The following is a 14375-nucleotide window of genomic DNA, read 5'->3' as shown; positions in this document are numbered from 1 at the left end:
ACTAAATAGTTCTAACAACCATAAAGGATGGGTATAGGTTAGCTGGGAAATTTCATGTTGATAAGGTGATCCTGGGTTATCTGTGGAAGGGTTTGGGTACAGGAGTAACATATCCCACCTCCAGTGGTGACCTCCAATAGTGGGACAGTAACACTCTTCTTCTTGCTGAAATTGTCTTTCACTGACTGTCGCAGCAGCAGCCAGAAGGTTAGAGTAAAGAGCAACTGAGAGAGAAAGAGAGAGAGATTGGAGAATGATGTGAAATATACTGCTACTCATTCACGGCACCTTTTGGGAAGTACTCATGCAGCATGACTACACATGCTCAACCACTGCTTGATTCTTTTTTTACTGGGTTTGGTTTTATGCTCTTTGCAGTCTTAGATATAGTCTAAGGCAATGATGTTTGACAAATTGTCTACAAATCTTCAAAGATGTGTTGATATTTTGTTCAATGACAAACTCATTCCACTGACACATCTGCTGACCAATGTTATGAACATTCATGTTTTTATCAGCCATGTGTAATGCCTCTCCTCCAGAAGAGTGAGCTCCTTACCATAGCTCCCAGGCGCAGACATGGGTAGGGGGCCCGGTCCAGACCCAGTTGCCTGAGGCTCATGGTCCCCCAGTACTGGGGAAGCTCAGGCTCCAGGTCCATGGCCCAGATATATTGCAGGCTGCAGAGTGATAGGCCATACAGCAGAATGAAGGGCGAACACAGAGTGGCAAAATGCCGTCGTGCCCGCACCATCCAAATCAAACATGCCCACAGAAGCAACACGAAGGTAAGCCAACTGTGGTAGGTGATACTCCACACCTGTAGGTGACAGAGTGAGGGAGACATTTGGCATTAGAATCCCCAGAAGAAACACGCGCTAAATATAATTATTGCTGGACGCTATATTATTTATAGATATGCAGCTGCCATCATATTAGGCAAATGTACCTGTACTCGTTCAAGAAAGTAATTAGCATGATCTAAGGACATACTGTATAAGAGCAAAGACAACTGATCCTATTATACTTATGTGATAATTGAATGAAAATTAGAGATGAGGCCTTACCATCATTGCAATGAGAGCACACACATAGCTCTGCTGCATGACCATTCGACCCACAATATGAAGAGGGTTGTCCCCATCCTGTCCATCAGGGGGACTACTGAGTTCTACTGTATAGAATCATCAGGAGAATGGAAAGGAATGACAGGGGAGGGGTACTGTTATTCAACCGTTAATTGGGGATGATGGGGGATGATGGATTCTGTTTCATTGTTTATTAACAGACCCTCTCACCTTGATCCTGGTGTCTGGAACAGTTGATCTCATGACCTGCGGACTTCTCAGATTCACATTCTGGTGATTCCGTGGTTGAGATCAGCATTTGCTAAAATAAACAAATGAATGTAACCTCCAGCATTTTATTATTAATAATAATAATAACAATAATAATAATAATAACAATAATAAAACAATTGGATTTATAAAAAGGCATTCAATTGAAAGTTCTGCAAGAATGGACAGGAACATAGTAGTGTCTAGACTGACCTTGGTATCATCACCACTGCCCTCCCTCTTTGATTCCCATGCTGTTAACTCCAGTCCATTCCCATCACTGAGCTGTGCTTCCTCCTTATGCTTCTCAAAGACAAAGAACAATAATGTTATCTATGATTCCTTACCCAAAAAAGTAACAGACAGTGAAGTCCCACAAAATTGGGTATGGATGCCATGTGCAAGACTCAAAGTAAAAGAAATGTTTTCAAATTATGAGTACCTTTTCAAAGGAAAAATGGCTACCCATTTTAAGGACAGCTGCCACTGAGATGTAGAGAAGTAACAGGATACCAGGGTTGACATACACTGGCCAATCCTGTTCTGTGTTGAGGATGAGGTCATAGGAAGAGGAGCAGTTGCCAGTCTTGATGATATCCTTGAGACCAAAGAGTCTGAGGAATGATAGTGGCAGATTGATGTAAAAATGCAGATTTTGAAAATGATGCATATGTAGCTGTGTTTATGAGGGTGTGCTTTAACTATGAGGAAAGCTATGTATAGTATAGAACACCTTACTCTCAGTTTAACCTCACAGTACTGCCTATACATCATTGGGTAAACAGTATGCCTGGTACTGGACAGCTTGGCAGGGAACAACAAAAGAAACCCTTGGGACAGGTATGAAGGTGGCACTGTAATGAATCAATGACAAATTCCTGGGAGAGAGGTGAGAGGGTACAGATGGGGAAGTCATGCTGAGTCAATGACAGACTACAAGGAGAGATGTTAACAGGGTAATTTCGCTGAGCCAGTGACAGACAGTATCGGATCACAGAGAAGGGGATCATTTTGTCATTCTGTTCGGTGAGAGGCCTGAGTGCAGGGTCCTGAACACCAGGGGAAAAATTCTGCTGACCCCATCTCTGCTGGTCTGGCATTGCCCTCTGCCAGGTGATTGTCCTGAGGGCAGTTCCACCCCCTCTACCATGTGACAGGTGCAAGAGGATGCTGGCCTTTGCCAGAACTCCAGAAAACATGCATTCCAGAGTGCTTTCAGCCAATAACATTCCACACATAGCTCTCCCTCTAACTCCCATCCTCCCATCTCTGATCTGTGATAACTCTGTCCTGATTTTGCTCCCATTTCAGAAAAGGCACAAATACTCACTTTAGAATTCCTTAAACACTTCACAAAAGATTTAAATTTAAGCATTATTGACACTGCAAATAAAGACATAATGCATAAAGTTCATGCATTCCCAGACACCACTATCAAATCCCAGTAAAAGTAGAGAGGTACAATGGCTAAACATCACTGGCACTTTAAACTCTACCTTTTCAACCTGACATGTTGAATGCACATTAAATATCTCATCTATATGTAAGAATTACTCTCAGGATTGATGTTACGTCAACAGGACTAAATTTGAGAGATTCTGCAAAAGTAAATGACCCACAAACTGACCTGGCCCACAGACCAGCTGGGGGAAAGATTTCCTGGGCGTAAGGACTCTGATACAGGTATAGACAGACTAGGTGTCCTGCTGTGAAGACTCCCACCATCACACAGAATGCATTGAAGCCAAGCAGGCTGATGGGAAAGTGGCATGCCCACCAGGTGCACACTCCAATGAACAGTAGGTAGTAAACTCCAGAGAAGACTGAGGGTAATGTAATTGCTGGAAAACAAAGGCCAAACAAAGAGTCATATAGTCAAGTCAGTATCATCTCTTTTGTATTCTAAAAATCTTTGGCTGAAAGATCCTCATTTCTACAGTAAACAACTCTGCAGTTTACAAACACTACATTTTTGGTAAAGGTAAAAAACACACACACACACAGCACTACAGGTGATGTATGTTCAGTGATCTTGATGTGTGCATGGTGTACCCTGTGTCCAGGCTCTTACCAGCTAGTGCCAGCAGAATGATGGTAAGAACCCTCCCCAGGTCTCTCAGGAACCTCTGTGCTGTGGCTCTGAGCCGGGCTGCCAACAGGGCTGCACGGTTAGCTGTAGAATTATCTTCCTCTGGATCACTGGAGGATGACTGGCCCTCCTCTCTCTCCTCCTCTTCCTCTTCTGCGCCCTCCTCTGCCTGAAATACATAATATTCCATCAACAACTGCATCACTGGTCAGGAGTGCACCCCCAAGCCCGACACACCTCATGGAAGTAATCAAGAATAACACCTATATAATCCCTAAGGTAGTATATTTCAGAGTAATGAAGCCATTAAAGTAGTGCTATACCATGATATCATAGGTAAATTTGTACAATGATATCATAGGTACACTACTGCAGTAAAGTGAATTGTACATCATACCTATTATACAGACGAAATGGCAAACAAAACAGTATTTCTATAAGCTATGCATACTGCAACAAAGTGATACATTTTTTACAGGTTTAATTGAACATTTACTTTGCAGCTTGTCATTAAGAAAGTCTGAACAGTACCCTAGTTTGTCAGCAGGGGGAGAAAGTTCAGGTACAATCAACTATGAGGAGAGACTGTATGGCACCTTTACCATGATGAACACCAGTTAAACAGCTGATAACAACAGGAGAATAAATATTTGCCTTGTCTACAGGGATACATTTCACAAAATTATATGTTAGTTCAAGTTACTTGCATTGTCACATCTTGACAGCATGACTAACAACAGATGTTCCAAAACACACTTGCCAAAACTGATTAAACAAAAACCCACTTGTGGCATACAGTCAATATGAACTTTGGTGCTATAGGTGACTATGAAATTGCAGGGAAAACCTACAAATTGATATAAATTACTCTAAAGGAATAAAACTTCTTTTTTTACAGCACCCTCTCCTCTCCTTCTGTGTTCCCCTTGCTTTGTTATTCTTTAGTACCCTCTTCTGCTAATTTTAGTATCAAGTATCAAGACCAGATCTCTGTTGTAAATGAGAAACATTCTGGATCAACCAACTTGATTAGGGACAAGTTAACAATAAACAACAGAATACACATTTACATTTATTCATTTAGCAGACGCTTTTATCCAAAGCGACTTACATAGGTTACAGTTCTGTACAATGTTATCCATTTATACAGCTGGATATATTTACTGAGGGTTAAGTACCTTGCCCAAGGGTACAACAGCAGTGTCCCAGCGGGGATCGAACCTGCAACCTTTCAGTTACGAGTCCTGCTCCTTAACCACTATGCCGCCACTGCCGCCCACACAAACAACTGAACAGTCTGCAGGGTTGATAGAGTTGAGTATGATTTCAGTGCAACTTCTGAGATTCTTGGAGAGCAGGGTATGGAAGGAACCACCAGCCACCCACGGAGTAGCGCACAAGTACACCACAAAAGACACTGTCATTAAGTTACAAACACACCCAAGCCACATAAAGTTATCCGACTTAGCTCATGCATCACCAATTGTCAACATCATTTCCTCATTCCTGGCCTGACAGTGACCCTGTAGTATGGCATTGTAGCTGCATTCAGTGTGTGAGGCAGTGAGAAAAGCATCATATGAGACCACAGCAATGATGAGAATGGATCTTCCAGGACGTGCACTACTGCAGCACACTGCACTTCAGATAGTGAAGTCAGAGAAGGGCTGATTTCCACATTGGAGAGGGTTAATATTGGGCTGGAGTTTGTAGCTCATTGAAAATGAACTTCTAAATATTGATTATAGGACTTTCGCCTGACTATAATCTTCATTACTATTTATTATGATTATGACTATAATTATTGTTATTACGATTGATATGTAAAAGTCAGCTTGCTTTCACAATAATATGGAGAGACAGAGGCACAGACACAATGAACACAATGATATGGGCAAATATAGGCACAGAGCTACTTGTCTCTAGCTGTCCATATTGATTGATAGATTTTCCATAGTCTGTGTCAGTCATACAGTAAGAATTACACAGAAGCACAATGGTCTGCTTTAGGAGCTACAGGGAAACACGTGGCCCACAGTGTGTGTATCCATGGACACCCGCACACATGCTCATGCACGTCCGCACACACACACACACACACACACACACACACACACACACACGCAAAGGACAGAAGAACACAGAACATGACCAGAAATACAGTAGCATGCAAACAGGCAAAACAGCAACTAAAAAATTCAGAAAGTTCTGTTGGAAAATTTTCCAGGACATTTTAATAGCATGAGCAAAGGTCAAAAAGGGAGAGGGGGTATAAGAAATAAACATCTTGAAAAGATCAATGCTTTTTTTCCACCTTCAAGAAAACCACTTTGTAAACTTAACCAAGATTTTTTTCAAACCATACTAAATTATTGTGGTAATACTTGAGAGACAAATTCCTTTTAAGTACACAACAGTAAGCCAAAAGCATTTTCACCAGCCACTATTATGACAAAGACTCTTGTGTACTGTTTTTAAAACAAAAAAAGAAAAAAAATTAGAGGCCTACATAAATCTTTTTCTCACTGATTTTGTTGATGTGAAACATTAAGGCACTGATATCTCCATTACACTCAAAGAAGAATAACAGGTTTTGGAATTTAAGTATATGATCTGTTTTATATGTCTGTGTTAGACAGACAAGGGTTGTAACAAGGGTATTATGTAGCCTTGGCAGATGACTGTCTGAAAATACCCAAACAACACCAGCCATGGCAAAATACAAGCTTCAGTTTATCTGAGCAAAAACAATGGAAACCAGATACAACTGATCATCGAACCCCCTTAGTGAGAATGTGTGCATGACTAGCTGACCTTGTGATCAACTTGGAGTTTAGACTGTTTTCAGCAGCTAGCATTCCACCAGCCCCAGAGAGCCCATTACTGCTGTGTTTCATTCCACTGAGTAGCATTTGTTTTTATTATCACCAGTGGGAATTTCATAAATCTAACGTAACAGTCTCAATAAAGGGACAAGACCATTATCACCCCTATTATGATGGGATTAACATTACTGCAACCATTGATTTTTATTAGTTTTTCACAGCCATAAAAATCACCATGCACTCCTACACATGACCCTTACTGGACTGGAAGGATTGTGGAGTTGAATGCTTAACCACTAGCTTTTGGGAGCAAAACATTGCACTGCTTGGCAATGCACTGACTGTAGTGATCAATTATCCTCAGTAGCAGATTACAGAAAAGGGTATCTCTCCTGCTCTTCCCAGCAGCCTAGTTTCTCCTTGTCCTCTCTTGACCAATAGTGCCTCTCCATTTTAAGGGATGGTCCCAGAGCAGTCTCATTAGTGTATCAATTCTCAATTCCCCTTGTTATGTCATACCAGCAGTAGAGCACTGTGGAGTGGGATGGGGCAGGGTTGGGTGGGTCAAGGTGGGGAGTACCCATCATGCTAGGGATCCTCCAGCAGGTTAACCCACCTCCCCTCTCCTCCACACATCCTTCTTCATACAGCTCGCCTCTCACCATACCATGTCTACTGTTCACAAACTCCAGTGTAGTCTTTCTCAACAATTAATCAAAATGCATTTGTTACACCTAATTCATACAACTAAAAAAACTTGTACTGCCACAAAGTGGGCAGAGTGTGTTTCCCACAGCAAACCAGATAAACCAGAGACTCCAGGGCCAATCAGCTAGAAGCTGGAAAATTATTCCCTGACCCCAATAAATGTGGTTGAGACTCATGGAAAACTGTGACAAAAGAACAAACAGTGGAAAAAAGCCTAGTAAATGAACACATCCATCAGTTCACAGCAACATCCAGAGACTGTTAGGAGGGCACAAGGACACTACTGGTGGGTTCTGGCAGGCTTTGTGTGGGGGCTTTCTCTCCTACAGTGGCTGGGGCAGAGATGTCATCCTTGCTTGCAGAACTGTGACTAAGGAACAGCCATTTTTAAGACTTCCTGAGTCATAACCATTTGGAGGGACTGAGAAAAGGGGTCTCACAAATGTGGCACACTCACTGCAGAGTTACATTTCCCCATTACCACTATCTTCATTCCTAAACCATGTTACAGGGGATTCAATTAAAGGCAGACACTTAACAGCACACACTCAAGATGAAGGCAACAGATTAAATTGTCTAAAATGCCAAGATGACACAATATAGTCATTTACATTGATTAAAAAAAGAGGCTGAAAAACTGTTTCCCTGAAATATGAGCCTGTTCTCAGCACACTAATGTACACACAGGGGAAGTTATGAGGTGTCTCTGACAATTTGTGGCTGAAGTTGAAGGTCTACTCATTGTACAAAACATTCTACATCAGAACTTGGCAAACCTTCTAATAAGAAGAATGCAGGGGGATTGAAAAATGTTAACTTTATATCCACACTCAGTTTAAAGTCTCCCAGGGTGCAGTGGCTTTGAAAATGATATCTTCTTTTCGTGGCTCATCTCCAGTTAGACAACACGCACAAGTATAGTTCTGTCTGGTAGCTGCTTAACTGCTTACCTGCATTTTCCTCACCTCATCAGCAACCACACAGGATCTTCATATGAATGTAGGAGTTTGTAACTAGATTAAAAATACTCAAAAACTATCTCTCGTCTTCAGAAACAGGCATAACGTTTTCTGAATATTCAGTGAAATCTCATCACAGACACTTTATTCAAATGAGAGGCAAGTAGTTCATTGATTAACTGTAGCATTAAATTCCTTTCTAGTTTTATTTCTAATTCTTTTTTTTTTCTTTAATTCTTTTTTAAAATTTTTTTTTTCATTTCCCAGCATGTTAGCTGATACAAATTGTCTAGTTCTACATGTCTAGCATGTCTAGTTATACAATATTGGAGGGAATATTAATCACCTAATAGAGAATTCTACTGTGAATCATCATTTATCATTCTAGTATGCTCTTCCAACAGTTTAAAAGAGTCATTGCACAATTTTGTGTCAAAAAACGATTCCAGTGTTATTGAAACCGTCACACAGTGCTATAAAATGGCTCTAGCTGATATGTCACAATTTAAAGGGATATGCAGTTTGGGGGTTAGACAAATCAATTCCAGACATGAAAGAATGTGAATCATTTTAAAGAAGATACAGAATACCATGTCAAATTATTTGAGAAATTATATTTTATATTTTATATATTTTATATTTTTAGGATGTTCACTTTACTCAGTTTGGTCATCCCCTGTCCAGGGAGGGTACAGAAGAGCTTAACTTCAGGCAGATAGGAGCGAAGCAGATGCAGTCTTGTAGCATGTTCACCAGAATACATTCAGATCATACAGACCCTCTCACCTAAAACTCACTTGAATCTCTCATCACACTTTTCTGGATCTCAGCCAGAATGAAACTATCTCCTAATACTGTGATAGTGCCCCAATTGCACAGCATTTGACTGATATGTCTTAGTATGACTCTCTTGAACCTGCCTCTCTGCTTCCTTTGCCTTTGCCTGGGAGTGTTGCTGGACCATGATAAAAGCATGCTAAAGTGCTATGCTTTATTTGTGTGTGTGTGTGTGTGTGTGTGTGTGTCTGTGTGTACGTGTTTGGAAGGGGGCTGGGGTGGGGGATTAGTGTTGCATGCACAAATTCTGGCATGTCATGCTACAGTGGGTGGTTCAGTGATGCATTTTCTGCAGTTTTCCAAGCACCTTTTCAGCACATGGTGAAACACATCCTCTGAACACGGATTCAGCCTGCACTTTCAAATACACCCAGCCTGAGCCTGATCTGGAAGGATTTTACAACAGGAAATAAGCAGACTGCAATTTAGACCAAAACAAACAAAAATGATTATAACTGCTTCCATTGCAGGCCCATTTCAGTTTATAGTGAATGAGGCTCAAGAAGAGCTAGGCCCCATATGTTAATTCATGTATAAAAGGTTCTATGTCTCTGCCCTAACAATGCTTGGAACAGCCTGTGTTTGTTGGTGTGGTTGCTGTGGTGATGGAGTAGGAGGCTGTAGTGCTCAGCTGCACAGAGCACATATGAAGCACTTGGCTGGTGCAGAAGGAAATCGAGAAAGAGAACAGGAGGAAGAAATGCAGAAGAGAAATGAACGGGGGCAGGAGAGTGAAGATTGAAAGGCAGTCAAATCTTTCAACAGCAATGAACACACACCAAAAAAAAAAAGTGATGAATCACTTGCACTAACACCTCCGCCCATGCATGGGGAGGTGCCTCTCTGAGTGTGAGGCCCAGAGGTAAGGAATTTAGGAGTGGATTTAGGACTACGAGGATGGTCTGTGTATCTGGGTATGACTGTCTATCTGCAAGCATGATAGTCACTGTGCTAAAGTGCTGGAAGCTCACTCAGCAGTCTTAACAATAGCCCTCTGTTACTGAGCAACATGGATCCACCCCATTACATCACCCTTCCTGTGGCCCAGTAACAAACTCCCACAAACATATGACAGTAACACAACAAAAACATTGTTACTGTAACACAAAAAACACACCACAACAGCAACACACCACAATAAATACATCACTGTAACAAAATGCAAAATTTCTCCCCCTAGCCCATAATAAAACATGTTATATTACACAACAGAAAATATATCCTTCAACTAGCTCTGTGTCTCAGTAAGAAGACACTACAAATGTCACTACACAAGAGTAAAACAAACAACACAATCCAATCAGCCAAGTGTGTCTCCTTAGTGGACAGCAGTGAGGGATAAATTCTCTTCATTTCAGAGATGAAACCACAGGAAGAAGCTGAGGCTTTGTAAGGTCTGTTGATTTGACTGTTCAAATTAAGCCTGTTAACCATCTGCCTTTGAACAACTTCACCACAGACTTACTCAGAGGAAAGGGCCTGACTTCTACAATTTCTTTTGAAAGCTCCTAATACCACAACATTAGATTTGTTTCTCACCACAAGCACGCTATATGCTAATTGAGTCTGACTGAGTCTGTAAAAGGCTTTGAAACTGGCAGAATACAGACCCACATATAGATTAGTACTATCTAGCACACATTGCTTCCTGTTAACATTTTTTGCTTTTATACTACTCTTGCTGCTGTGTCTTTATCACAAAGCAGATGCAGGTGTTGCATCCTTTAAATACTCTTAAAAAACTGTTCTATTTCAAATCAAAAGTGATACCCAACTCAGGCCTTCTCATCTGTTTCTCTCTAGACATGTTGTAACTGAAACTGTTTGCACAACATTTGCAGTTACAGCCCTAATTCTGCACTGAAACAGAAAAGCAGTCAGTGTTTGGCCATCATGTCTTGTGAAATCTTATGAAAAAGTGAAATATAGTTACAGAATTCTAATGGCATAAGTTGGTTTTTACCTTGCAAATTTTCTTTTCCAGTATTTGCATAACCACATCTTTCAACTGTTATATACTGCTATATACTATAGAGGCATTTAAGAAAGCTTGTTTTTTTTCAATGAATACTCCCTGATAGCTAAACAACATGCTCTTCATACTCAACGATACCCTAAGAGGGCACAGTGAATCTGACTAACGCAGTATTTTATATTTCATAATATACAAATTATGTAATATAAAATTTGGTTAAGCTTCACATGAACATATGTAGAATCAGTACTTTCAGGTAAGTAGTTATTTTACAACCAGTTCAATACAGTGAACCAGCTGGCAGAGCATGCATAAATATAACAAAGCAAATATGATCCCATTTATTCATTTTTCAACATTCTCTTAATTTGGTATTTGCATTCAGTAAAAACCCCTGACATGTGTTAAAGTGATTCTAAGTGATTCTGCACACGAGCTGCTCAGTGTTTGGGGACGTGAAGCTGCCTTTTGGAGTGCAATCACCTGTGCAATTAAACCTGAACACAGAAGAAATGCAGACCTCCAGAAACCTTAAGCAAGTCTTGGAAAACACATTCTGATTTCACATCATTTTCATCGTAATAATATTTAAGAAATTAAGATGCTTGGTGGGATGACATACCTTCAGACAGTTAATCTGATTTGTATTAAACTTCCGTGTTCTCCTCCCTCCACATGAAAACTTCATGGAGCCAACACTGGAGTCTATGGTATGATGTTTTTTGTCGCTTAGGTCCATATGATTGACGCACTAACCTTTACTATCTACACATACCTTAAGTTGGACAATACATATTGTACAGTTGCAAAGTTTCTTTCACATAAAAAATGTGCCTGTAGTTTGAATACAACACTGGTATTATAATACCAAATTACCCGCAGACTTTGCCAAAGCAAAGGTTTAGAAGATGCGAGTGCAAAAAGTCTCAAGACTACAATAAGGGAGGACAATTGTCCCTTGGATAGAATTTTCCTGAAATGTGTAACAGAAATACCATGCTGTACTTCTGCATATGGAATGCAAGGATTCAGATATTTTAGACTTATCAGACATAGGAAACTGTTGATATTGAGCCAATATACATCAACAGCATTTTAGAGTGTGTGTGCATGTGTTGTCTGCTTACGGAGCATTAAACACTAATTAGCTTGATTAAATTTCACTACGGATTTAATTTTATTCCAGGTTCAGTTTTGTCAATGTCACTGCATAACTATATAATTGTGTGATAAGGACACAGATTTAATCATACGCCCAGTGTGTCCCACTGTTCCCACAGGTCAAGCAGAACGGCCCAAATGTCAACCACAGTTTTTTTTTTTTTTTTTGTGAGAAACAGATTCCTCTCACCTCCTCTGTGGGCTCAGAGTCCTCAGTCTGAGACTTGTCTGGTTCATTGTCTCTCTTCTTCAGCAGCTGATTACAGAGCACCAGGGTCACCAGTGAGATAATGAAGATGCCGATGTCAGGGGCCAGGAGACGGAGCATGGTCCAGGTGTCCTCCAGTGGCAGTCTACATGGAATACATATAGACATGGGTGCATATATCTTACACTGATTTCTCTTTCTCTCACACACATGCATGCACATATGGACATACACTCACGCATGCACACACACGCATGCACACACATGCACACACACAAAGTGTACTGCTTTCTCTTAATCTGAGATCTTTCTCTCAATTCTCCTGAATTCTTTGAATTTCTTCTGTGAAGATAAGTTGTAAACAGTAAACATTTCCTGTGCAGTCTGTCCAACAACAGTGGCTCGATAAACAAACACAGCCTGCTTCTACGCACTTACAACATACCTGGACACTCCAATGTGTCTTGATAAGGTCTCCCATGAGCTGCCTGCAAAACAAAAAAAATAAGCATTTTGCAAATGTCTTTCTTGGACCTGCTGTCTGGGACAGAAATCAGGATAAAGGAGCACCGTGGGTCACCAGTGTTCAGTGAACAACCACAACACACCATAATCCCATGCCTTTACCTCAGATACAAGGTCCTCATGCCACCAGAGGGAACTATGGAAAGGGGCTAGAGTCAAGCTGGTGATGCACAAGATCAAGGGAACATATCAATATAACAGCTGTGTATTTCTGCTGTTAAAGCTCCCTGAGGGCATGTTAGAAAGAAAAATGTATACATTGTACATGGGAATCTACTTCAGCTCTATTAGCATTCCATTGTTCCAGAAAAAGAAATGCACCATGCATGGCAATGACACAGTAAATCACATGAAAGAGGTTCTCATTTCACAGATATTTTTCAAAACCTAAACATTTTTACCTGCTATTCATGCAAACTGTAGACCACTCCCTTTAAATTACAGAAAGTAGGTGTGGCTACATCAGAATTTTGGCTCTTTTTCTCAGCAAGGGAATTTCACTCACAGTTGTTTCCCAGCTCATTGTTTAGTCCCGGTATGGTGTACAGGCAGATCTGGAATGTCACATGAGCCAACAAGAAGAGCAAGCTGGTGCTGAAGAGGGCCTTGATTAATCGTCCAGTGCGCCCTGCAAGACAATCACTCCTAGATGTCACTTTCATTAAAATGAATGAGTCACAAAAAAGTCAGATGTGTAGGCAAGGTGGCCTCTGAGGAGTTAGAACACCGACAGCACATATTGCAACAAATATGAATGACATTTAAGTAGCTAAAAAATCTCTTTCCAACAGCTCGGTCCACAGAAGCTATGCCTACATGCATATTGTAGATTTTCACTGTAGTGGATTAATTGATTACAGGGAGAAGATTTTTAAAATTCATAGCTTGACTGTAAGATAAAATACTGAGTACTCAAAAATGACGACGGTGAAAATGGAATTTCCTACGGTGCTGGATATTACTCCAAATTACCTTAACAATGCACAGCAAAAAGCAAAGAACCTTGAAAACAGTGATTTGGTGAGCTACAGTGCTGCCCAATGGAGGATGTGGAATCACTGCGTGTGCCAAGTACTGCTGCCCACAAGAGGACCCTGCCTTCGGTCTAAGCAAAGACACTTTGATACAGCTCTCCATAAATCTGTCAGCCCAAATTGTTAGTGTGAAAAAATAACTCTAGTAAAACCAGACACACAAACAGTCTTATTGTAGCAGCAGCAAGTTGAGGTTATCCTTGTAAAACTGTGTGATTTTTACAAGACTTTGTCTAGCAGGAGAAAATTAGCAACTTCAGTTACATGTGTTTGCCTGCACTTTAAACGGCCATGGGTAACACCAGTTTTATGGATCAGTTGGGTTGAACTCACTTCAATTAACAGAGGCCCCTTCACATTGCAGATTGCTGAAATTTATACTTAGTTGGCAAAATGTTGGCAAAAGACATGAATATTCTATTATGTTGTCCATAGACACAAATTGGAATTAAAATAAGTTGTGATATGATAAGGACTAAAGTGGCTAATTTATGGACATTTTTCTCCAATCAGAGACCTTATATTTCATTCCACATTGAATGCTCATTCAATCTTATTTCATTCAGAGCTGAGAGTATTCAAACCTGCTGAACTTCACAAAGTTCAATGCTATTGCAGTGCAACTCCTGAGTACAGCTGATCTTTTTAATGGCCTGTCTGTGTCACATGTGTTCACGATTACATGGAAAATGCATCCTGTGACATTGATAGATGGCT

The 14375-nt window shown here is 40.6% G+C and overlaps 1 protein-coding gene across 1 annotated transcript in view; it reads right to left on the bottom strand.

Annotated features, from left to right (window-relative positions):
- Nucleotides 1–14375, bottom strand: part of LOC118781716 (piezo-type mechanosensitive ion channel component 1-like) — a 60658-nt gene that overhangs the window by 20087 nt on the left and 26196 nt on the right. Inside the window, exons 3-13 of the mRNA XM_036534723.1 lie at nt 13130–13252; nt 12545–12587; nt 12082–12244; nt 3409–3595; nt 2965–3178; nt 1780–1951; nt 1551–1640; nt 1299–1389; nt 1068–1174; nt 560–820; nt 119–224 (exon numbers count right to left, since the gene is read on the bottom strand). Of these exons, the coding sequence (XP_036390616.1) occupies nt 119–224; nt 560–820; nt 1068–1174; nt 1299–1389; nt 1551–1640; nt 1780–1951; nt 2965–3178; nt 3409–3595; nt 12082–12244; nt 12545–12587; nt 13130–13252 (1557 nt within the window). The remainder of the gene's footprint in view (nt 1–118; nt 225–559; nt 821–1067; nt 1175–1298; nt 1390–1550; nt 1641–1779; nt 1952–2964; nt 3179–3408; nt 3596–12081; nt 12245–12544; nt 12588–13129; nt 13253–14375) is intronic.

Source organism: Megalops cyprinoides, chromosome 8 (genome assembly GCF_013368585.1).
Source record: "Megalops cyprinoides isolate fMegCyp1 chromosome 8, fMegCyp1.pri, whole genome shotgun sequence".
Lineage (NCBI taxonomy): Eukaryota > Metazoa > Chordata > Actinopteri > Elopiformes > Megalopidae > Megalops > Megalops cyprinoides.
Note: the sequence above shows the minus strand (reverse complement) of the source record. Positions and strands in the feature narration are given on the sequence as shown.